This window comes from Rana temporaria, chromosome 8, assembly GCF_905171775.1.
Source record: "Rana temporaria chromosome 8, aRanTem1.1, whole genome shotgun sequence".
Taxonomy (NCBI): domain Eukaryota; kingdom Metazoa; phylum Chordata; class Amphibia; order Anura; family Ranidae; genus Rana; species Rana temporaria.
In genome coordinates, this window is record NC_053496.1 from 42434714 (window position 1) to 42461496 (window position 26783).

General features: G+C 44.3%; 1 protein-coding gene across 5 annotated transcripts in view; it reads left to right on the top strand.

Annotated features, from left to right (window-relative positions):
- SORCS1 (sortilin related VPS10 domain containing receptor 1) overlaps positions 1-26783 on the top strand; it is an 834705-nt gene that overhangs the window by 237552 nt on the left and 570370 nt on the right. For all 5 annotated transcript variants that reach the window (XM_040361653.1, XM_040361650.1, XM_040361655.1 and 2 more), the window contains exon 2: positions 7804-7871. In XM_040361653.1, the coding sequence (XP_040217587.1) occupies positions 7804-7871 (68 nt within the window). The remainder of the gene's footprint in view (positions 1-7803; positions 7872-26783) is intronic.

Sequence of the window (26783 nt, forward strand, 5' to 3'; positions counted from 1 at the left end):
AGGGCAGAGACATCAGGGGTAAAGAGATAAAATAAATTATATCACATAGTGTAAGTTTTGCCTCTATGTGATTTAAGTTACAGTTGCAAGCACCTAAACCAGTACCAAATGTAGCACTACCCCCAAAGGAGCCGCTGTTTGATTTGGGACCGGCCTACCAAATTAACCTGGCAGTGTCTAGGGGTGTAACTGTGAAAATAGCAGCAGTGAGTGGAGGTCCAGACATTCAATACAGAGTTTTCAATGCTTTATTGCCCAGGCCAAACACGGCCAACATCAACACACATTGGGAAGGTCAAGGTTGATAAAGAAAGAAAAAGAACCATGCGGTATCAGGCCTGGATATAGAAGGGAGCAATCAACACTGCTCTGTATAGAACCAACTTTGCTACACGTCACCACTCTGCTTGGAGTGGGTAAAGTGCCCCCGGATAGACCCCTATGATAGACCTGGCAGCCGGAGCGCCACTTCTGGATAATACTGGGAGGAACAGGTCTCTCTCACAGACCCGACTCTGGGGCCCCTGCCACGGGCAAATTTCAATAAAAGACTTGTGTGAATAAGGAAAAGAGAATCCTCCCAATAGACTTTTCTATAAAGAGTCCCCGGATGACAGCAAGCATACCTGTCAGTGGTCCGGACACCTGATCCCTGTTGATTCTGTCAACAGGCCTTGGAACCCAGTGAAACGCTGATATCCCTTCTCTCATCAGGATGAGGTTCGATGCAGAGGTGAGCTCTGGCCAGGTGGGCCGCGCCAGCGGGGTCCTTGGATGCGTGTACCCTGAAGGTGGGTACCGCATCTGGAACGGGGACCCCGCAAAGACTCTCGAACACATGACCCCTGTCCCAGATATATCCTCCCCCAGCATGCCTTGCGAGGCATAAACTCCTCGAATTGGCTGCTGGGGAAGAATTGCTCTGCCAGAACCCCTCTGGCGCCAACTGCCGGCCAAAGGTGGCATTGCACCCCCTGTCCGCAGACTGACCCAGTGGACTTTCTGGAACGACAGAAGTCCCCAAATTTAAGTAAACACTGAATGAGAGCAAGGTAACTCTCCCATTCCCCACTAACTTTAGGCGTAGTGCCCATGCTGAAAGCAAGGGGGCGCTACACAAAGAAACATTATTTTTAGCCTGCCCAGCCTGTTCCGCTCCCACAAACATGCATACAGTATATGAACGTAAACACATTAGTCGTGGAGCCTATGTACAGAAATGTCTCTCTTGTACTACACATATTACATATCGCCATGCATGCTGGAGTGAGAGCGATAATTCTAGGCCCATATAGATAACACTGTACTATGACCAATAACAAAAGGTCATGGGTATTTGGTGAATGCTGCTTACCATTAGAGATGAAGTCAGGTGTTCTCCAAACTCATCTTTAGCTGAAAAACAATAATGCAGACAGGTTAGCAGGTATTGTATCTAGAACAGTTATTTTTATGATGTATATATAATAGAATTTTAGCTGTGTTTCTGTTTTATGATAGCTGGTTGCCTTTCATGATCTGGAAACATTCTTTGTAGAAAAAAAGGAACTCGTTTCTTTCCATAAGTATTTCCTATAGATAGCTTTTCTATGGTCTCTTTATGCTTGTCACCACATGTCGTATTTTTCATTCTGCTCACCTGAATAGTAGGCAAGGCATAATCAGTGTCATTCTCAGATTTTTTGAATAATGATGGCATTCTTTGAAGCAGCAGACAGCACAAGGTGTCTTTAACGTGAAATGTCTTTCAGTAAAGTGTCTTTGTCCAGCTGAGTGTTCTGAGAAGAAAAAAAGGCTGATAGAATGTGTGTAATGTATGCATCTACGTGTTTGGAAGGCCAAGACCTAGACTAGGAGACACGATAGGTCCAGAGCCTTCTGACATTTCTCAGGCATCAAAAACATATACCCCAGACGATGCAACATATTGCAAAACGCGTTGGGTGACCCCACTGTTGCCGTGCATATTTGATCAAGTGCTGTTTTTCTACATCCATGTAAGTGTTTCCATCTACAATTAAACACTCATTGCCTACAGTATCACACTATGTGCATCTTCTTTTTTACTTGTTTCAACATCATCCGGTTCACTGTTTGACCGTCTGTGGGTCACCACCTCCAAGCTCGGGCATCTGCTCCATTAGATTGGTGTGTTTGAAGTCATTCGTTCATTAGTACTGAAGATCTGGTCTCACAGTGGTAACATCCAGTGATTATATCAAGCCTTGTTGACCCTCTGAGCATACGCTCTTTAGGGTTCAACATTTCTGGTAAGCCTCTGTTTATTTGGTGGCGGCTTCTTCACAAATGTGTGTCACGTCCAGATTGTGTAAACACCGTTTGGCTTTTCTGTCTACATAGGACCATTCACCTATTGGAATTTCACGTTTTTCAAACTTCAAATGTTTGCATAGGTCTTTTCCACCCATTGGACATTTATGGTTTTCTCACCCATATATGTTTTTGCATTTATTAGTAATTTTGATTGTACACTATTCACATGGGGCCAAATTCTCAAAAAAGCTGCCTAACTTAACTTTCAGCAGTTAAGTTACACAGGCGTTAAATTTCTACCTAAGTGCCCGATCTTCAAAGCACTTACCTAGAAATTACACGCCGTGTAACTTAAGTGCCTCCGTCGCAAGGCGGTCCTCCTCTCCGGGGGGCGTTTACAATTTAAATGAGGCGCGCTCCCGCGCCGGCCGTACTGCGCATGCGTGTGATGTAATTTTCCCGACGTGCAGCGCGCGAACGTAATTTACGCCGGGCTTTGTGGATTGCGACGGGACAATAAAGTTGCGACGGGTGAAAAAAAACTATGCGCCGGGAAAAATAAATAAACAATGACAGCGTCGTTCGGCATGCATTCCTGAGGGAGAACTCCATGCCAATTTTCAAATAAAAAACCGGCATGGGTTCCCCCCCCAGGGGCATACCAGGCCCTTAGGTCTGGTATGGGTTGTAGGGAGACCCCCCCCTACGCCGAAAAATCGACGTAGGGGGTCCCCCTACAATCCATACCAGACCCGTATCCAAAGCACGCTACCCGGCCGGTCAGGAATGGGAGTGGGGACGAGCGAGCGCCCCCCCCCCTCCTGAGCCGTGCCAGGCCGCATGCCCTCAACATGGGGGGGTTGGGTGCTCTGGGGCAGGGGGGCGCACTGCGGGCCCCCCCACCCCAGAGCACCCTGTCCCCATGTTGATGAGGACAGGACCTCTTCCCGACAACCCTGGCCGTTGGTTGTCGGGGTCTGCGGGCGGGGTGCTTATCGGAATCTGGGAGTCCCCTCAAATAAGGGGGCCCCCAGATACCGGCCCCCCACCCTAAGTGAATGGATATGGGGTACATCGTACCCCTACCCATTCACCTGGAGGCAAAGTGATAGTTATTAAACACACAACACAAGGGTTTTTAAAATCATTTATTAGTCTGCTCCGGAGGCCCCCCCTGTCTTCTTTAGCTCTAATACCAGGGGGGGCTTTTTCTTCCACTCTCCGGGGGTCTTCTCCGCTCTCCGGGGGTCTTCTTCTATCTTCGCCGCTCTCCGCTGTTGACTCGGCGCACCCCGGTTCTTCTCCAGTTGTCCGGTGCCTTCTCCTTCAGCGCTGGCTGCCTGCTATCTTCGTGTGTTAGCTCAATTACTAGCAGGCAGCCAGCGCGGTCTTCTGTGACGTCATGTTCTTCTCTTCTGTTCTTCTCCCTTCTTCCGATGTTGACTCGACGCCTCTTCTCACTGCAATGATGGAAGCGCGCCTTGCATCCCATTTATATAGGCCTCACTGTCCCATCATGCTCCGGTAGGTACCCATGTGGTGGGTGCCTACCCACGTGCACCCACCACGTGGGTACCTACCGGAGCATGATGGGACGGTGAGGCCTATATAAATGGGATGCAAGGCGCGCTTCTATCATTGCAGTGAGAAGAGGCGTCGAGTCAACATCGGAAGAAGGGAGAAGAACAGAAGAGAAGAACATGACGTCACAGAAGACCGCGCTGGCTGCCTGCTAGTAATTGAGCTAACACACGAAGATAGCAGGCAGCCAGCGCTGAAGGAGAAGGCACCGGACAGCTGGAGAAGAACCGGGGTGCGCCGAGTCAACAGTGGAGAGCGGCGAAGATAGAAGAAGACCCCCGGAGAGCGGAGAAGACCACCGGAGAGCGGAGAAGACCCCCGGAGAGCGGAAGAAGAAACCCCCCCCAGAGAGCGGAGAAGACCCCCGGAGAGTGGAAGAAGAAGCCCCCCCTGGTATTAGAGCTAAAGAAGACAGGGGGGGCCTCTGGAGCAGACTAATAAATGATTTAAAAAACCCTTGTGTTGTGTGTTTAATAACTATCACTTTGCCTCCAGGTGAATGGGTAGGGGTACGATGTACCCCATATCCATTCACTTAGGGTGGGGGGCCGGTATCTGGGGGCCCCCTTATTTGAGGGGACTCCCAGATTCCGATAAGCCCCCCTCCCGCAGACCCCGACAACCAACGGCCAGGGTTGTCGGGAAGAGGTCCTGTCCTCATCAACATGGGGACAGGGTGCTCTGGGGTGGGGGGGCCCGCAGTGCGCCCCCCTGCCCCAGAGCACCCAACCCCCCCATGTTGAGGGCATGCGGCCTGGCACGGCTCAGGAGGGGGGGGGGGCGCTCGCTCGTCCCCACTCCCATTCCTGACCGGCCGGGTGGCGTGCTTTGGATACGGGTCTGGTATGGATTGTAGGGGGACCCCCTATGTCGATTTTTCGGCGTAGGGGGGGTCTCCTTACAACCCATACCAGACCTAAGGGCCTGGTATGCTCCTGGGGGGGGAACCCATGCCGGTTTTGATTTTACAAATTGCCGTGGAGTTCTCCCTCAGGAATGCATACCAAATGCCGTCGCTTGAATGGGCTTTTACATGGTGTGACTAACTTTCCACATTGTAAAACCAGCCCTAGTTTTGCGCAAGCAAATCGGAACTTACGCAGAAATCACAATGCTTAAAAGCTGATGAAAAGCGTTGTGGATCTGCTTAAGTCCTCATTTGCATACTCAAAGCTGCATTTCAATGATTTCATTTCAAATGCCCCCAGCGGCGGATGCGGTACTGCATCCTAAGATCTGACAGTGTAAGTGTCTTACACATGTCAGATCTTCTGCCTAACTTTGGAAAAAGCCTTTTGAGGATCGTTTCCAAAGTTAGGCACAGAGATACGCAGGCTGAACAGCAGTTCCGCCTGCGTATCTCTTTTGAGAATTTGGCCCATGGTGATTTTCATTTTCATACCCATGGTACATTTTTATTTGTATAAGATATATAGTTTATGCACATATTTGGGTTAACATTTAGCGCTACAATTTATATGTTTTGCAAGACCTAGACTAGGAGACACGATAGGTCGAGAGCCTTCTGACATTTCTCATGCATCAAAAACATAAAGCTGATTTGTAGCCAGGTGAAGGGCATTCAACATTTTATTTACAAGCAATTCCAAGCAACCAACCAATACACTTTAAAACAAGCCATTACTCACCTCTGTAGCTGCAGCCACTGTGGAGTAATTAATTTGCAAATTTCACAAGAGAAGCACTGAAGTTGTTTACATGGGGTCTCAACACTGCTTTCCTCTCTTTGTACATGCCTCTTTTTGTTTACATTTCATTGCTAGGAGAGGGGAGCAGAGTGAGTTGCGTGAGTCTAAATTGGGAGGTGGATCGGAGTTGAAGGGTCATTGCTTGGAGGGAAAGTAAGGGAAGCTGAGCTGCTGGGTCACAGGCCGATGATTAATCAGAGCTGCTTTTTAAAAAGCTTATTTATTGTGTCTTATGAATATACAACTATTTGAATGTCTGTAATAAGCTACAGTTCTACTTTAAAGCTTAACTCAAGGTGAAACATGATGGACATTTACCCTAAAGATAGAAAAAGTCACTGGGCCAGATTCTCAGAAGAGTTACGAAGGTGTAGCTCAGGAAACACCGTCGTATCTCTGTTTTTTGACCTGGGTATCTATGCGAGTGATTCCTAGAATCATTTTGGCATAGATACGGCCAAGATCCGACAGGTGTAAGTGACTTACACTGTCGGATCTTAAATGTAATGCCGCTAGGTGGCGTTTACGTTCAGGTCTCATTTGACTATGCAAATGAGCCTGATACGCCGATTCCTGAACAAATTTGTGTCGCGTAGTCGTCGCTTACGCCGTTTCCGTAGGCGTAAGGTTACCCCTGCTATATGAGGGGTAACCTTACGCCAGTCCGCCGTATGCCATGTTAAGTATGGCGTCGGGTCCGTGTCGTCTTTTTTCCGTCGGGTACGTAGTTTTCCTAAGTCGTTCTTGAATACGACTTTACGTCAATGACGCACACGTCGGCGTCATTGACGTTTTCCGTCGTGAGCTGGAGCATGCGCACTGGGCTTTTTTTCAGCCCGGCGCAGGCGCAGTTCAATCAACGCGGGGGCGCGCTTAATTTAAATACAAGCCGCCCCCTTTGAATTACGCGGGGATACGCCGGGCCATTTACGCCGCAAATTACGGAGCAAGTGCTTGAGGAATACGGCACTTGCTCCAGTAAGTTGCGGTGGCGTAGTGTAAATGGCTTATGCTACGCCAACGCACAATCTACCAGAATCTGGCCCACTGACTTTACTACCAAAGTTAAACAAATATCAGAGGGGACCACACAAAAGAGTCTTTTGTGGTTAACAAAGGTACCTTGGGGTGCTTGCTCAAACTTTCACTATTAAAATGTAAATTAAAGAGTTTTGTACACATTCTGGGCTTTTTTCTTCTTCTTTGCAACATATATTTGAAAGTAATTTTTATTCAATATGTGTGTACCTTTGTTCTTTTCAATATAGTACTTTGTATATTTGTAGATACTGCATTTATTTGTATTTTCCCTTTTCTTCTTCCTCTCCTCTCCTTTCTCCCTTCCCCTTTGCGTTTTGCTGTGTTCCCCACTTCGACTTCTCACCTCCCTTCATGTCCCCTCTTCCCTTTCCCCTTTTCCCTTCCACTCTCCTCTCCCCATTCTTATACTCCCCTCTTAACTTTCCTTTCCTCCCCTCTTCCCCCCCTCCTCTCATCTCTTCTGTGATGCCCCCTTCTCTTGCTCTCTTCTCCCCATTCCTCTCCACCCCTCTTCCCTTTCTTCTTCCCCCCTCTTCCCTTTCCTCTTCTCCCTTCCTGTCCCCTCTCCTCTTTTCTCTGACACTCTTCACCCTTCTCCTCTCCTCCTCATCTCTCTATCTGTTTTCTCCCTATGCCTCTACTGCCTTTTTCACTTTCGGCTCCTCTCCTCTACTCTGTTCCAGTCACCTCTTCTCATATCTTCTCTAATGATTTCCTCTCATTCTCTTTTTCCTGCCTTTTGTTTCCTCCCTTCCCATCATCTCTACTCCCTGTTACTCTTCACTCTCCCCTTCCTTCTTTACCATTTTTCTCTCCTCTCATTCCTACTTCCTACTTCCTTTCTCTAACCTCCCTGTCCTCTTTCTTCTCTTTCCTTCTTTCTTTCTCTTATCTTTCTACATTCCTCTCTCTCTTCCCTTCTACACGCTGTAAAGCTTAGTGTGTAGTGGACTGTGCCAAATATCTTTCCTGTATACCATTGTCATTCACCTTTGGAACAAATGATTCCGCCTCTTACAAACTGTCTCAGTCCCCCTCCATCAACGTCACAGCCTGTTCCGTTCTCTTCATTTGTATTGCGCGCCCATTAAGCAAACTCTAACATCCCCAGCGGGTCATCTCCATTTTGCAGTTAACAGATGGTAATTGTTTCAGACATTGCTGAGATTTTTCCTCTCTCTCTCCTTGTTGCCTGCAGGTGATACTAATCCTGACAAAGCTCTACGATTACAACTTGGGCAGCATCACGGAGAGCTCGCTGTGGAGGTACGTCTTTAAACTATGCTTCTAATTGCTCCGTTACTTCAAGATGAATTTGGTGGCGGAGGTCTTTTAACACAGAGTAATTGGACATGTGAGACGTTGGATGACAGATGTCCCCGGGCTGTATTAATTTTCTCTTCTCATGTGCTGCAACAACGTTCCATTGGCTTGTTCACTGTTAAAGTATTTGAGCCCCAGAGGTGCCGTAACCAGAGACACCTATCTTGTTTCATTGTGTCTGTTGCTGTAACACCTTAACTGATTCTGATTTACTCTGGAAGGAGGTTGAAATCTCCATAAACGACACAATGGGAGATCATCTGTATTCAGGAGAGCATTTATGTTTCTCAGCTGAAGAAGTGTTGAGGTCTACTTTAAAGGGTAACTGTATTTCGCCCCCATTTGACAAAGTAACCATTTATTCCCCGCCTTTCTCTTCTCTCACCCAAGAAATACCAGTTACTTCCATATATACTCTAGAACACTTAACACTTGCCTGTCTAGGATTTAGGACTAGGTGCTCTAGTGGCCGATCACCAAGCCAGGTCAATGACAAATGGGGGTGCAGAATGTGCACATACCCTCGGAAAGATTCAACTTTGCTTACCCAGATAGCAAGCAATTGTGCTGCAAGTTTGAAAATGACTTGCTAAACTATTGTTAAGACTTGCCATGACTCCAGATCAACTTTCTGTGCAGACATTCTGAAAGTTTGCTGCAAGTTCTGGTTCAGTTACGTTGTGCAATAGTCATCCCACCACTGGGGTCACTGTGGCTCAATTTCCATGCTGTAGATTTGCAGAGCTCTTGTAGACTCACCACTGTAAATTTGCTCTTGCAAGAGGCTTGCCAAGCAAATTTGCTACAAATTGGAAAAGCATCAACTAGAACTTGTGCTTCAAGTGCTCTGCAAGTGTAAAAATTGCCAGTGAAAATGTGCAGCAAGTTACAGGCTTACAATTCAGTACTGCCACACATTTGTGGCAAGTTATTCTTGCCTTCTTGGTAGTAGGTTGAAGCTTATATCAGTTTACACCAGTAAGTTGAAACTTATATCATTTTATAACAGCAATCAAAGCTTATATCAGTTTACACCAGTGAGTCAAAGCTTATATCAATTTACACCAGTAAGTCAAGGCTTGCACCGGTTTAGAAGGAAGTGCAAGTAGAGAACCTCATTCGTCATACAGTAAAGTGAACCCTTTCGTTTTTGTTCAGAAGTCGAACTCTAGCCCAAACTTGTTTTTATTCAGGTATGGACACAATGGGTAAGAATAGAACATCCATGAGATTTTTACTATGGTCAATAGCCCCCACCGGAGAGCTATCTCCTTAAGGCCTTGTACACACAAGCAGACATGTCCGATGAAAACGGTCCGCGGACCGTTTTCATCGGACATGTCTGCTGGGATCGTTTGGTCTGATGTGTGTACACACCATCAGACCAAAATCCCCGCGGACAGAGAACGCGGTGACGTAGAAGACACCGACGTTCTCTGACACGGGAGTTCAATGCTTCCACGCATGCATCGAAGCAATTCGACGCATGCGCAGGATTTTGGGTCAGCGGACATGTCCGATGAGTCGTACTAACCATCGGACATGTCCGACGGACAGGCTTCCAGCGGACAAGTTTCTTAGCATGCTGGAAACCTGTCCGCTAGGCCGGAAAACTGTCCGGTAGGCACTACACAAGGGTCACTAAAGGATTTTTTTTTTTTTAGCTAAATAGCTTCCTTTACCTTACTGCAGTCCTGGTTTCATGTCCTCGTTGTTAATTTTTGCTCTTATGTTGCTGTAATTCTTCTCTGTTCTGGATACTTCCTGGTTGTCTGTTTCCTGATGACCACACTACTGGGAGATTCTAGTTTCATTTTCCAAACCATCACTTCTCTATGGCTCTGCCTAGCACAGAGGCAGGATAACATGCAAAAACGAAACTAGATGCAAAAACGAAACTAGATGCAAAAACAAAACTAGAGGTACATTATATGATTGATTTTTATCTATTTTTAATCAATTTAAAAAGGAATCAGTTAACTATTATGTCTCTATACATTGTAAACAGTCATTTCAGCAAAAAAAAATGCAAAATTTCTCCAGTGAGGACAATGACTGAAAGGAAGGAAAGAAGGAAGTGAAAAGGATAAAAGCACCACAGGTCTAATATCAGCCCAGTAAACATTTATTGCACACAATAGGAGGTCACAAGAAAAAGCCAATGTTTTGGGGCTCGATATGCCCTCTTCATCAAGGCACGTATAGGTCACAGTAATCATTTTTTAAATTCTCCTCCTGGAATTCTGTTTTTCTAAGACAAACATATGTGTGGCACTGGAGTTGAATATATTTTTAATCAATCAAAGGGTGTTGGCTGGGCTTAATGGCTTAACTTCGGCAGATCTGCCTCAATGTGAAGGTCCTCCAATGGGCAATGGCCATCCCAACATGAAAAAACCAAGTGAAACCAACAAGACCATCCTGCACAAGCTCATTCAGCACTTGTCTATTGCCTATTTCCTGACATAGAACACTGGTCCAGGTGTTCTCAGTTGGTGTCCTATGGGACATTTTGCCACATTCCCATCTAGGCCTTGATGAAGGGTTATTGTTTGATCCCAAACTACATTGGATACATTTTATCTTTTGGTTGTCTCGTTTTTATCTACCGTAAATAATATGTTTTTTTAAGGTGATTTTTTAATGCCCTTAGTTTTACTTGATTCTAAAAATGTTTTGGATACATGGTGCTGATCATCTTCATCTCTGTCTGCAACATGCTCCTAGCAAAGGGTATAACATGGGTGTTATTTTACAGAGCGGACAAGGGATAAAAAGCTAAGGTTATGAAGCAAAATAAAAAATTGGAAAAGAAAAAGAAAGCTATAACAAAATCTGCTCGACTTACACAAAAGGAAAAATGGAATGTCAGGAGAAAAAGTAAAAAAAAAGTAATAACCTGATCTATCCATGTCCTGATGAATGGAGAGTACTGAGTAACCAAAATATATTGTCTTTTTTTGTGTGACCTTCTGTTTTTGAGCAATACAGATTTACTTGACTTACATTATACTTATGGCACATTATACTTAAATTTAAAGTCTTGTCCTTCTTGTTTTGGATTCAGAGCTCTATCAATGTGTCCATCAATATGCAAAATAGGAAAGGGTTAGAGTCCCCATCAGGCCATAATTACTGGCTTTGCTCCTGTCTACTTGGAAGTTTTGGGTGTTCCCACGCGCCTTTGTATTTATTAGTGCCTCCTGTTACATTCTCCATAATATAACATTAATTAAAAGAAAAAAAAAGCCCCCTCCCCATATAATGTATATCAGATGTTGAGGTCTGGGAGTGCAGCAATGGTGGGAGCCCTGTAATGGGCACAGCAAGTGTGCAGATTCGATATCTCAGAACAGGGATGGGGAGAACCCCCACAATGGGTACAGCTGGTGTTTAGACCCAAGAGCTTATCGGAGGGATAGTGGAAACCCCTCATAATGGGTACAGCAGGTGTGAAGACCCCACAATTCAGTGCAGAGATGGTGGAAACCCCTCATATTGAGCACAGCAAGTATACAGACCCTGAAACTCCTTCCAGGGGGTGGTGGGAACCCCTCCTAATGGGCACATCAAGTGTACAGAGCCAGGATTCCAGCATAGAGATGTCGGGAACCCTTTCTAGTAGGTAGTGCAGGTGTGCAGAGCCAGAAACCAAGGATAGGGATGGTGAGAACTCTTGCTAATGGGCACAACAGATATGCAGAGCCACAAACCCGCTGCAAGGACAGTGGGAAATCCTTCCTAATAGTCACAGTTGTGCAGACCTGGGGACAAACACAGATGGTGGGAATCTGTCATAATGGGCACATCAGGTGTGCAGAATAAAGAACTCAGCACAGGGAGGGTGGAAAACCTACAAATGCACAGATACAGAATTTCAGCACAGGGATGGCGGGAGCTTCTTATAATGGGTGCATCAGGCTTATAGATTCACAAACTCATCACAGAGATCCCACCAATAGAGTCCCCAAGAGACAGAAATACTGTCAGCATTTACTAAACACTGAAATATCACTGACTTTTATTTAAAGACAATCCAAACCCAAATTAAAAAATTTCATCTAAGTTTTAACATAATAATGTCAATTCAAAAGTTGATTTCAGTGTTCTTAAAGCTGGAGTTCACCCATCAATTTTTTTTTACCCTTAGATTCCTGCTCATTTTGTCTAGGGGAATCGGCTAGTTGTTTTAAAATCGAAGCTGTACTTACCGTTGTAGAGAGCGATCTTCTCCGCCGCTTCCGGGTATGGGTCTTCGGGACTGGGCGTTCCTTTTTGATTGACAGTCTTCCGACAGGCTTCCGACGGTTGCATCCATCGCGTCACGAGTAGCCGAAAGAAGCCGAACGTCGGTGCGGCTCTATACTGCGCCTGCGCACCGACGTTCTACTACTTTCGGCTACTCGTGACGCGATGGATGCGACCATCGGAAGCCTGTCAAAAGACTGTCAATCAAAATAGGAATGCCCAGTCCTGCAGCCCATACCCGGAAGCGGCGGAGAAGATCGCTCTTTACAACGGTAAGTACGGCTATGATTTTTAAACAACTAGCCGATTCCCCTCGACAAAATGAGCAGGAATCTAAGGTTAAAAAAATGTATTTCCGGGGAAACCTCCTTTTTAAATCTGCAGCTTTAAAAAAAAAATGGCACCTGGTGATCCTTCCAAGAAGGTTCCTGCTCGGGGACTTCCTATGATAGGGTGGCAATGCTTTTTCCCTGTCTCAAAATGTTGACCCTGTGTTGTGACCCTGTCATTGTCACAACACAGGATGAAGGAGATTACAAGGGGTCATGCTAATGCATATTGCACATGATTCATGATCGGGAAGCTGATGCATAGCAACATTAGAGATGAAGATATTTAATGGCTTAGCAGTGTTTTTTTTCTTTCTTGAATATAATTGATGGCTCCAAGCAGAACTGACAGGTCCCCCATAAAGCACTCTGTCATTATTCTTTTTACCTTTGGTACCTTGTGGTGAATAAAGGGTGGATCTCATACATATTTAATTTTTGCTCTGTTTTTATATAGCAGGCGTCTTTTGTGACATTTCTTGTTCCTGCTGACTAATGAGATATTAATTAGCTGCACTGCATAGTGAGATGAGCTGGGAGAGTGCAGCAGATAATTGTGTTAATAGCTACACTGCAGAGACTAGAAGAGTCAGTGTGACGGTTCTCTGTGGTGTAATAGTAACCGGGAGCAGGTTAAAGCTTAATTATAGTGTTGTTTTTTTAATCCCTTGATTGACTTTTCCAAATGAAGAAAAAAAACATCCTTCCTTCCTTCCATCCTCCATTTTTTCTTCAGTCCTACTCTCCTTTCTCCTCCTTCCTTCCTTCCTTCCTTCCTTCCTTCCTTCCTTCCTTCCTTCCTTCCTTCCTCACCCTTTCTCACTCTTCCTTCCTTTCTATCTTCCTTCCTTCCTTTCTTTCTCACCCTTCCTTCCTTCCTCACTCTTCCTTCCTTCCTTCCTTCCTCACTCTTCCTTCCTTCCTTCCTTCCTCCCTCCCTTCCTTCCTTCCTCCCTTCCTTCCTTCCCTCCTTCCTTCCTTCCTAACCCTTTCTCACTCTTCCTTCCTCACCCTTTCTCACTTCCTTCCCTTCTATCTTCCTTCCTTCCCTCCTTCCTTCCTTCCTCACCCTTTCTCACTCTTCCTTCCTTCCTTCCTTCCCTCCCTCCTTCCTTCCCTCCTTCCTTCCTTCCTTTTGCACCCTTCCTTCCTCACTCTTCCTTCCTCCCTCCTTCCTTCATTCATTCCTTCCTTCCTCCCTCCCTCTTCCTTCCTTCCTTCCCTCCTTCTTTCCTTCCCTCCTTCCTTTCTCACCCTTCCTTCCTCACTCTTCCTTCCTCCCTCTTTCCTTCCTTCCTTCCTTCCTTCCTTCCTTCCTTCCTTCCTTCCTTCCTTCCTTCCTTCCTTCCTTCCTTCCTTCCTTCCTTCCTCCCTCCCTCTTCCTTCCTCTTTCCCTTCCTTCTTTCCTTCCTCTCTCCCCCATCTTTATTTTCACTAGATTTCTTTAGTCCTTCTTTCCATCCTACCTCTTCTTTCCTTCTTTTTTTCCTCCCCTTCCTTTTCTCTCACGTTCTCCTCTTTGTTCTTTCCATGTTTCCTTCCTTCCTATTTTAGATCTTCTTCCTTTGTTACTTCCTTCTTTCATGTCTCCCTTCCTCTCTCAATCTCTTCCTTTCCTTAGTCCTCTCCCTCTCCTTCCTTCCTTCCTTTCTTCCTTCCTCCCTCCCCCATCTTTCTTTTGTCCTTCTATTTTCTTCTCTCCATTTGTTTTATCTTTCTTGCTTCCTTTGTATTTTCATTCTTCTCTGCATCTCTTCCTTCCTTAAATTTCTCCTTCCTTCTCTCTATCTTCTTCCTTTCTTCCTTCTTCCCTCACTATTTTTCATCAGTCCTTCTTTGCATCCTGTTTCCTCCTTCCTTCTTTTCTATCCCATTCCTTTTCTCTCACTCTCTCCTCTCCTCTTTTTTCCATGTTCCTTCCTTCCTTCATTCCTTCCTCACTATTTTAGATCTTCCCTCCCATCCTTTCCTTTCCCCTTTCCCTTTTAATTTCCTTTCCCTTTTCTCCCCTTTTTTCTCCCTATCTCCACCTGTCTTTCTTCTTTCCATTTCTCATGTGTTACTTCCTTCTGTTATCTCTCCCTTCCTCTCTCCATCTCTTCCTTCCATTAGTCCTCACCCTCTCTCCGTCCTTCCTTCTTTCCTTCCCTATTTCCCTCCTTCCCTCTCGCTCTCTCCTTCCTCTCTTCAGTGTCCCCATATCTGGTAGTACTGAGTGCAGCATTGAAGCTGGTGTATACAATCCGCGGGGGAGTACAACAGAAGCCGGACGGCCACCACTGGGAATTGTTCTGCACATTGTTTGCTCTGTCTGAGATATCTGTTGGCTTTCAAGCTCAATTCTCTGCAGTCTCATCACTCAAAGAGGATCTTCAGCCGGTTTGCAAAAAAATAATAGTCAGCATCAACAAATACTGTAGCTGCTGACTTTTAATAAATGTCATTTTCAGCCAAGGAAGCTGCCATCTTGGTCTCAGAACTTCAACTGCCATAATTCTTCACAGGTGATCACCAGCCATTTGATGGTTTACCAGTTTGGTTGAGAGCACAATCAAATGGGACAATTACATTCCCAACACGGTTCGGAAATCTAACTGTTTTTTTGAAACTGTTAAATTGATGGGTTTAGTTTCACTTTAAAGTGGAAGTAAAGTCCACTTTTCAACTTGTACCTACAGGTAAGCTTATAATTTGAACCAATAAGTAAAGTAAGGCGCTATTCTTGTGTACCAATAAAAATACTTCCTGTTGACGCCTTTCTGGCGAAATGCATAGAAGTTGGGTCACTGCTTATGGGCTTGTTATTGTATGTATTGTTAACAAGTGACGCCACATCGGGTTGTAGGGGAACGCACGTAGGGCTTTAGAAGGTAACGGCGGTGTGGACATTTTCCTGTAGCGGAGCTTCGATTGCCAGAATATACTTTACAGACTGATCGAGCTGGTACCGGTCTTGGCACTTTTTAATTTAATTCCATGTCCAGGTAAGTCTGTCATAATGTACCAGTATGTGTTGTACTATTGTGCGATGAGATATTATTATTTTTTTGGGCGGTTTACTACCAGGGATACAGTGCCATCCTCACCCAGGCCAGTTCTTTGCCAGTGTTCAGCATGTTTAGTGTGGGAAGCTGACTGTGACTCCTGGTTGATTCACAATCGGCTTCCCACTGCACACGCATGAACCACTCTGCACTGTGTGAATGGACCCATAGCCTCATGGGACCTGTGACGTGTCCCAAGAGGTTGTGGACAGGTATGGTGTGGGAAGGGGGGGGTGTAAACTTCTGGTGGAATTGCCTATGTGATCCGAGCAGAAGTGGGAGTGGGTACCTATCAAAACTAGGTACCTGCTCCCCCTCCAAAAAAAGGAAGAGGAAGACATAAAGCGGAACTTCCCTTTAAGACCCCTTTCAAAATAGCGCCTGCAAACCGACCTGAAACAGTGGCTGCTGTTTCTTCAGTGTGAAAGCCAGGAGTGGTGTGCTGGCAGGATGGAAAAAAAAAGTCCTGCTAGCCGCATCTTTGGAGCGGTGAAGGACTGGGGTGTTTACCGCTCTTCCACCACTCCCGTCCATTGAAATCAACGGGACAGCATGGCTATACCGCCGGAAATGTGCCTCTGTTTTAACCCTTTCTCGGCCGTTTGGGGGGCTAAAACCGCCCTGCTAGTGGCCGAATAGCACCGCAAAATTAGCGGTAAAGCGCCGCTAAAAATAGCGGCACTTTCCGCCGCCGCACCTTCTGCCCCAGTGTGAAAGGGGCCTTAGGGTGATGTTTCACTTTAACATGAGTGTGAAAACTGAACCAGGCTGGGTCACAGAAAAGAAGGAAGGAAGGAAAGAGAGAAAAGAAAAAAAAGGAATTAACGAAGAAAAAGAGAGAAAGAAAAAGAACGAGAGAAAGAAAGAAAAAGAGAAAAGAAAAAAAAGCAAAGAAGGAAGTAACGAAGAAAGAGAGAGAAAGGAAAGAGAGAGAGAAAGCACGAAAGGAAGGAAGGAAAAACAAAAGAAGAAAGAAATAGACAGATCCTGGGTGCAGATAAATAATAACACAGGCAATAAACAGGAAATAGATAAATAGATAGATCTGTAGACAAACACTCATGCCCCGTACACACGACCGAGGAACTCGACGTGCCAAACACATCGAGTTCCTCGTCGAGTTCAGTGTGGAAGCCGCCGAGGAACTCAGCGGGCCGACTTTTCCCATTGACTAACGAGAAAATAGAGAACATGTTCTCTTTTCGGCCCGACGAGTTCCTCGTCGGCTTCCTCGCTGAAAAGTGTACACACGACCGAGTTTCTCGCCAGAATCCAGCTCCGACCTAGTTTCTGGCTGAATTCTGCCGAGAAACTCGGTCGTGTGTACGGGGGCCTCAAGTATCTACAGTATGGCCTCGTACACACGTCCGAGAATCTTGTCAGGAAAAACCTGTCGTTTTCCCTGACGAGATTCTTGGCAAGAAACTCTTGCCGCCCGAGTATACAGACTTTTCTTTCAAAAGAACAGCGCTTTTCTTGAAAGGAAAGAACGCGGTGACGTCATTGCATATGACGAGCACGCGCTCGTCACATTCGATGGCGTCGCCACCATCTTGCTTCACCCTACCTATGCCGTGGAAGCTACCGCGCATGCGTCAAAGTCATTTCGAGCATGCGTGGGTTTCCACGGCGACATGTAAGTATACACACTCTCGGGTTTCTCGTCTGCAAACAGGCAAACGAGAATCTTGACGAGAAAAAAAAGAGCAGGTTCTCTTTTTTTCTCGTCGAGATTCTGGCCAGATTTCCAGATGAGAAACCTGAATGCCTCGTACACACGAACGGGAATCTCGGCAAGAATCAGTTTTCTTGCTGGTTTTTGCTGAGAAACCCGGTCGTGTGTACTAGGCCTATGTGTTTTCTTCCTTTTTCTCATCTAGTGGGATTTAGGTACAAAGGAAGGTGACTATTAGTCTGCGGCTTTAATGTTCTGGAGAGATTAGTGGAAGGTTACCATACACAAAATGCCAGCCTGATAACTTTTACACAAGACGACTGTTTAAATATTTCAAAGTGGTTTGTGGAGGCGCAAAGCACAGAGGATCAATAGGTCAGGATCCACCCAATGCTGGTGAGCTGATATCTTCTTTAAGGAGAAGCCAAGCACACATATAAAACATGGAGATACTGATACTGTGTGTATAGATATACTGTAAATTTTCTGTTGATAGGCACTTTTTTCGGTTTTTATTTCAGATGTTAAAAAAGTTTCCTCTTTTTTTTTTATCTTATGTTTTTTTACTACTAAGTGGTCTGATTTATAGTAGAGCAAAACCCAAATCGCATAGAAGCTATAATGTAATTTCAGAAATTATTTTCATTTTTTCAACTTTCTCCCAATTGTGCCACATGCTCCCCCTGGTGGATACTACAAGCAGTCTTATTAATGCACATGGTGCAGGCATAGTCCACCGTTGCTACTACCTGAAAGGTGGTCTAGAGCAGGGGTCTCCAAACTGCAGCCCAAGGGTCAGATGTGGCCCTTTGTGAGCCTTTATCCAGCCCTTGGGGCTTTATTCCTCCCACTGATATGAGGCACTATTCTACCCGCTGACACCAACACGGGGGCACAATTTATTTCACTGATACCAATGATGGGATACAATTACTCCTACTAATAGGGGCACTACTCCTTATCCCACTGACTGCAAACTCTGAGGCCATATTTATTCTCACCAATGCTGGGCCCAGAACATTTTCTACCCCCCCTGGCCACAATCCGGCCCTACTAAAGTCTGAAGGACAATTAACTGGCCCTCTGTTTGAAAAGTTTGGAGACTCCTGGTCTAGAGCATAGATGTACAGCCAACACTGGAGACAGCACAATTGTTATACCAAATGCACTGGCAAAACTAAGGATCTATTTAACAAAGAATCATTGGATAAAAATGCCTGGTGTATTCTTAACCGACAGCAACCCAAGCAAGATTTGATAGCATTCACCCTGCATTCCACAGTCACATTCATGCAATTTACACCAACACTTGACTAATGCAGCAACTGATGACTGGATGTCAAATCTCACACTTAGGCTGTATTCGCACCTGAGCATCTTTGATCGTTTTTCCGGTGCTTTTTGTGCATTTCTATGCACAATTTTGGCACATTTTTATGTGCGACTTGCACATGTTTTTGAGCTTTGCCGGGTTTTTTTTTGTTAGCCAATAGAGAAAACTATCATCTGTTGCATCTTTTGCTGTTAGGTATTTTAGCTTACATAGTTTTTTCCTTAGCTTTTATTTATTTTTGAATTATTATTATCATTTTTTTTCCCATTAAAGAAGCACATGCACCTGTAGCTTGATAGCAGGTGACTGCCACAGTCAAGGACGTAGTCGAGGTGAGTCAGGGTCATACACGGTAAGGCAAAAGGGTGGTCAGGAGGCAGCTACGTGTCAGTGCACACTGGATACTAGCCTGAGCTCATCTTTGTGCTGGTACACATGCTTTAACATTAGCTGTATGGGAATAAGCAGTATCTGCAGAAGAAGTTGCATTTTCTATATGAGAAATAGTATTAGATAAACTAGCTTCCTGACATAGGGTAATTGTTTTAATTTTTTTTGTCAGGGTTAGTGTGTTAATAATATAATAATGATAATAATAATAATAATAATAATAATAATAATAATAATAATAATACTAATAATAATAATAATAATAATAACAACAATAATAATAATAAAAAAGAATAAATACATATAAAATAAACACACAAATAAAGAAAAATATTCATAAATATATAAATAATAAATTCATTCAATAAATGAATAATGAGTAATAGTAAACACATAATTAACCCCTATCCTTAACCCTTAAAAAAAATAATGATAATAAATACTTAAACAAACTAACCCGAACACAAAATAAATAAATAAATAAATACATCACAATTATTATTATTATTATTATTATTATTATTATTATTATTATTATTATTAATGTTTATTTTGTTCGGGTTTGGGTGTTTATTTATTATTATTACTATTTTTATTTATTTTTTATTTTTAAGGTAAGAGGTAATTATCATTTATGAATGTATTATTACCGTATATACTCGAGTATAAGCCGACCTGAATATAAGCCGAGGCACCTAATTTTACCACAAAAAAACTGGGAAAACGTATTGACTCGAGTATAAGCTTAGGGTGTCCATCTGCATGCCTCACTGTGCCTCACTGTATATCCATGTGCCCATGCCTCACTGTGCCCATGCCTCACTGTGTCCATGATTAGACTGACGTTTAACATGGGAGTCTATGGAAGGGGTGCCCAGCTTTGAAAAATCGGTGCTCCCCGGCCATAGGTCCCCCAGACAACAAACTTTGCACACTTGTAGAGGTGAAATGTGGCTACATGTGTGCCGGCCGGTACCGGGTCCCCAAAGTCAGCAGAGAAATTACCGTTTAACATGGGAGTCTATGAAAGGGGTGCCTGGCTTTGAAAAATCGGAGCTCCCCGGTCGTAGGTCCCCTGGACAACAAACTTTGCACACTTTTCCCGGCCGGTCCCGGGTCCCCAAAGTCCGGGAGATCAGGCGCAAAAAGGTGACTTGAGTATAAGCCGAGGGGGGCATTTTCAGCACAAAAAAATGCGCTGAAAAACTCGGCTTATACTCGAGTATATACGGTACATATTATTAATTTATTTTATTTATTTATGATGATTTTGAGCTATTTTTGAATTTAGTTTACATTTATTTATTCATCTATTATTGCTATTTTATCACAATTTTATTTTAATATTTTTCAAGCCTATGTGGTCTGATGCACCTGCAATTTTTATATGCACTTTCTATTTATTGATGTGTTTTTTTTTACTAGCACATTTTAGGATTTGTTTATAGAATATTGTCATTATGGTCATTGTCATTGGATTAATTGATATGCACTTTATACTGTTCTGATATACAGTCACTGTAAGGATTCATTGTTTGGAATTTCACCAATATATATGTTGACCTATAAATTTAATCGCATAGAGCGCGACACCATTCTTTGATTTTATTTCTGTGTATTCTGCTGGGTCAGGGTTGACCCTTTTCGGTGTTCGCTGCAACTAGTGCCCACAGATTATGATACATAGGCAGCACGGGAATACTTTTAACGTATTGCTATTTTATGTTTTAAATTTTTTAATTTGAGCAAAAAATCACGCACAAATGCACACAAAAACGTGCAAATGGTGCATTTCTATTTATTTCTATGGGAATAAAAACAAGCCAAAGATGCTCAAATCTGCCCTATTCAAGCTACAAAAAAAGCTCTAGAACTTTTTTGAGCGTTAGGCTTCAGGTGACATGGAGTGGAGATGTGAACCACCTCCATAGAGGATAATTGATTTTTTTTCTCCTCCAGCGTTTTGGAGCTTCAAGCTACAAATCGCTGAGGTGTGAGTGGGACCTCGCAGGACAAGTATACAATAGTTTTTCAATGCAGTAGCTGTCCGTGGTGCTGAAACTATGTTAATGCATTTCAGCACTGAGAGAATTTAAAGTGATATTAAACGCTTACAGTTCTTAAAGAGGAGGTCCAGCCTGTACAGAGACGAACTGCGTGTCTCCCAGAAGGCAACAGGGGGAAGGAGGAGGGGCCTGACAATGCGTAGATCGCCGTACAAGATTGCGGTGATCTTACGCGGAAGTGGAAGAGGATATCTGGTGTTGACAATCAAAAAAGCAGAGCATCCTATTTGGTTGGAGCTCCGCTTTAAGCACTTTCATCACTAGGAGCACTTACCATTGCAGAGGTAGGTTTCCAGAGTCTTTCACTGCAGCAGTAAATATGTAGTATTGGTTTAGACCTGTGATCCCAATGGGGGAGATTTACCGGCATTTTCTGTTTGTAATGCCCATATACGAGATGGGGAATTGGTTGTCACTGGGCAGGAAGGTGTAGGCAGGTGCAGTTAGCTTTTTTGCCACTAGGTGGCTCTGTATCAGAATAGTGCCTGATACAGTAGGTAGAGACACCAGATGCTAGGCCCTTTTAGGTAGTGCCTTCCCACAAGTGATGTCAAAGTGAGTCAGCACCCATATATAAACTAGAAGGGGAGGGACGCTCCAGAGCCTAGTAAATGAGCTAAAGCGTCACTTTGCAAAGAATACTCAAGGAAAATAAAAGAAAACTGCATTTTTGCTTGCACATGATTGGACGATGGAAGTCAGCAGAGCTTCTGCTCATTTACTAAGCTCTGGAGCAACTGCTCTTGCAGAGTGCAACTGCAAGTCTATTTGCCTTTAGTAAATCAGCCTCATTGTCCCTTGTTTACAAAGCCATATCCCCGTTCTGCCTCTCTTTCCCACGATTGCGGGTGGCTGCCAGACATCGAGTCCGCTAGACCCGCGGACTTGCGAGGGAAAAAGCCAGTGCACGAACCAATGTGTCCAGTACCTTGTTTTGCGCAACCGAGCCACCTTGCCACAGTATAACTGCGGCGGTTGGTCAGCAACTGGTTAAAGTGATAGTAAACAAAAAACCCTGGCAAGACAATAGCGTAATGTGCTAGTATGCATCGCACACTATCACATTATCAAATACTTACCTTAGAACGAATCTCCCGCAGCGTGCCCGGTCACCGCTGAGGGAGCTGACTTGTTCCCTCTGCGTTTCTTCCGAAATCGATGGTTTCGATGCTGTCAGTGGCCGGAGCCGCAATGACGTAGGGACACCGATCGGTCACCTCCCCCAGTCAGTCCGCTCCCACCACAGTAAGAATCACTCCCTAGGGAACACATTAACCCCTTGATCGCCCCCTAGTGTTAACCCCTTCCCTGCCAGTCACATTTATACAGTTATCAGTGCATATTTATAGCACTGATCTCTGTATAAATGTGAATGGTCCCAAAATAGTGTCAAAAGTGTCCGATCTGTCCGCTGCAATATCACAGTACTTACAAAAATCGCAAATAACCGCCATTACTAGTAAAAAAAAAAAAAATCTTAAATCTATTCCCTATCAGTTACGCATAGATATCTGTTAGATCTGACAGGCGTAAGTCTCTTACGCCGTCGGATCGTAACTGCATATTTACGCTGGCCGCTAGGTGGCGCTTCCGTCGAATTCCGCGTTGAGTATGCAATATAGCTAGATACGCAAATTCCCGAATGTACGCCCGGCCGATGCAGTAAAGTTACGCCGTTTACGTTAGGCTTTTCCCGGCGTATAGTTACCCCTACTATATGGTGACGTAAGTGCAGCGTACCAATGTTAAGTATGGCCGTCGTTCCCGCGTCGAAATTTGAAAAAGTTACGTAATTTGCGTAAGTCGTCTGTGAATGGGGCTGGACGTCATTTGCGTTCACGTCGAAACCAATGACGTCCTTGCGGCGTACTTTGGAGCAATGCACACTGGGAAATTCCACGGACGGCGCATGCGCCGTTCTGGAAAAACGTCAATCACGTCGGGTCACAGTACATTTACATAAAACACGCCCCCCTGATCCAAATTTGAATTAGGCGGGCTTACGCTGGCCGATTTATGCTACGCCGCCGCAACTTACGGAGCAAGTGCTTTGAGAATACAGCACTTGCCCGTCTAAGTTGCGGAGGCGTAACGTAAATCGGATACGTTACGCCGCCGCAAAGTTACGCGGTTCTATATGAATCTAGCCCATTGTGTTTCTTTCAAAATTGTCGGTCTTTTTTTGTTTATAGAGCAAAAAATAAAAACCCGCAGAGGTGATCAAATACCACCAAAAGAAAACTCTATTTGCACGACCGCGCAATTGTCATTCAAAGCGTGACAGCGATTAAAGCTGAAAAGTGGCCCGGGCAGGAAGGGGGTGAAAATGCCCCGTAGGCAAGTGGTTAAATGAAAGTTTTTTCCACTTTAAATTAAGCATTTTCTATAGGTTACCATTGCTGCTTTCCTATTGGCTGTTCAAGTAATATAACATTGGCCAAAGCCCATTCTAGCTTCCCTCTACTAGTCCTTTGAATAGGCAGATTTGTTCCAGGAGATTACACTCGCCTATCTTGCATGCGTTCTCTCGAGGTTTGAAAGCCTGAAGGTGGGGAGGGAAGCACGCCGGTGGTTTGTAGTCTACCTGCTGTTATGAATTTAGAATTGGTAATCTTTGACATCACAATCTGCTTCTGCAGAGGATTAAAGCTCCCTTGACTGAGCAGGCTGGAGACAGAAAATTAGATCAGCCGGTGAGGACATTTAGACATCTTAAATTGCAATTTGTATCAGAGGGAACATGTTAAAAGACACCGCCGATTCAGAAGGAGAAATTCTGAAAGGTTACGCGGCGGCGGATGAATTTAAATCCGATCGGGGTCGTCTACCAAAGGGGGGAGTGATGACCCAGAGGAACGGAGAGACGGCTCAAAGCGTTCCTGATAGAATCTTCCTAAAATAAAGTACGGATGGAACTATTGCCAATGCTAACCAGATAGACTGACGGTAGAATTCTTTGTCATGATTTACAGAACTCACACAAACGTAATCAAAAAAGTGCAGTAACTCCCAGCAAGCCGTCTGACTTTACTAAAGCCCTGTACACACGATCGGATATCTGATGGAATCTAATCTGATGGATTTTTTCATTGGATATCCGATGAAGCTGACTTTCATCAGTCTTGCCTTCACACCATCAGTCAAAAATCCGACCGTGTCCAACGTGGTGACATAAAACACTACGACGTGCAGAGAAAAATTAAGCTCAATGCTTCCGAGCATGCGTCGACTTGATTCTGAGCATGCGTGGATTTTTCTCCGATGGATTTCCACAGAGACAATGTTTTTATTCTATCAGTCTTTTATCCATAGGAAAATTTTAAAAAAAAGGCTCTATTTTTTTTCACCGATGGAAAACAAAGTGATGGGGCCCACACACGATTGGTTTGTCCGATGAAAAAGGTCCATCGGTCCGTTTTCATCAGACAAACTGATCGTGTGTACAGGGTTCACCCTAAAACACTTATATACCATTCCATCCAGCCTACTGCCGACATGTACAGTATGCTGTTTTTTTTTCGCTGTACATGCCGTTTTATACTTCTTTTTCTTTTCAGACTCCCGCGGGGAATAGGCGTTCCTATGAAGAGGCGTAGATGATTGACGTGCGGATAAGGCGCGTCACGCGTTCCGAAAATAGCCGAACTGGGACTCGGCTATATACGGTGCCTGCGCAGTCAGCTCTACACGGCTCTTAGTCTGTGTGCAGGCACCGTATAGCGCCGTATAGAGCCGAGTCACAGTACGGCTTTTTTCGGAACGCGTGACGCCCCTAATCCGCACGTCGATCATCTACGCCTCTTCATAGGAACACCTATACCCCGCGGGAGTCTGAAAAGAAAAAGAAGTATAAAACAGTATGTACAGCAAAAAAAACAAAAACAGTATACTGTACATGTAGGAAGTATGCTGGATGGAATGGTATATAATTGTTTTAGGGTGAACCTCCGCTTTAAGACTTCATTTACAACCCCAACTCCAAAACAGGTTTCAAAATCTACATAAAAAGAGAATGCAATGATTTGCTTGTCTCATAGAACCATACACAATACTAAATAGAAATCATATCAAATGTTTAACCACTTCAGCCCCAAGAATTTTACCCCCTTCCTGACCAGAGCACTTTTTACAATTTGGCACTGTGTCGCTTTAACTGACAATTGCGTGGTTGTGCGATGCTGTACCCAATGGTAATTTGCGTCCTTTTCCCCCCCACAAATAGAGATTTATTTTGGTGGTATTTGGTCACCTCTGCCATTTTTATTTTTTGCGCTATAAACAAAAATAGAGCGACAATTTTGAAAAAAACACAATATCTTTTACTTTTTGCTATAATAAATATCCCACATTTTATTTAAAAAAAAAAAAAAAATCCTAAGTTTAGGCCGATATGTATTCTTCTACATATTGTTGGCCAAAAAATCGCAATAAACGTATATTGATTGGTTTGCGCAAAAGTTATAGCGTCTAAAAAAATTGGGGGTAGTTTTATGGCATTTTTAGTATTAATATTTTTTTACTAGTTATAGCGGGGATCAGCGATTTTTATCGGGACTGCGATATTGCGACAGACACATTGGACACTTTTGACACATTTTTGGGATCATTGTCATTTATACAGCGATTAGTGCTATAAAAATTCACTGAATACTGTATACATGTCACTGGCAGGGAAGGGGTTAACACTAGGGGGCGATCAAGATGTTAACTGTGTTCCCCTATACTGTGTTCTGTGTTCTAACTGTAGGGGGAATGGGACTTACTTACTAGGGGAAGAGAGAGATCGATGTTTATACTTTGTGTTCATACTTTGTATGAACACACGATCAGTCTCCTCTCCCCTGAAAGAACTGGGATCTGTGATCCCGATTCTAGCTCTGTCACGAACGATCACGGGTGCCTGGCGCTCATCATGCCCACTGGGCAATCACATCGGCGCCGGGGGGCACCCACACGCCGCTAGTGGCCAAAAGGCAAAGCGACGTAAGGTAACGTCGCTTCACCCAGCCGTGCCATTCTGCTGCAGTAAAACTGTGGCGGATGGTCGGCAAGTGGTTAAAAGTGGTCGGCAAGTGGTTAAAGAGAAATTGGTCCATTTTAAGAAAGAAAAAATATTTTTAAATTGAAGGCAGCAGCACGTCTCAAAAAAGTTGGGACAGGGCAACAAAAAGCTTGCAAAGTAAGTGGTATTAACACAGAAGTCCTGGAAAAACTTTTGCAACTAATTAAGTTAATTGGCAACAGGTAAGTAACATGATTGGGTGTAAAGGGAGCATCTAATGACACGTACACACGATCGGACACAAATTCTGTCTGAAATTCCGAACGTCAAGAACGCGGTCATGTACAACACTACGACGAGCCGAGAAAAATGAAGTTCAGTGATTCCGAGCATGCATCAAATTGATTCCGAGCATTCGTAGGATTTTTGTGCGTCGGAATTGCATACGAATTTCCGACAAGAACTTTTGCTGTCGTAAAAATTGAGAACCAGCTCTTAAACATTTGTTATCAGAAATTCTGACAGCAAACGTCCGATGGGGCCTACACATGGCACTGATAGGTATCTCGCACTGAAATATGGCACTGATAGGTGGCACGCACTGAAAGATGGCACTGATAGGTGACATGCACTGAAAGATGGCACTGATAGGTGGCACGCACTGATATGTGGCACTGAAAGATGGCACTGATAGGTGGCATGCACTGAAAGATGGCACTGATAGATATCACACACTGAAAGATGGCACTGATAGATGGAACTCACTGA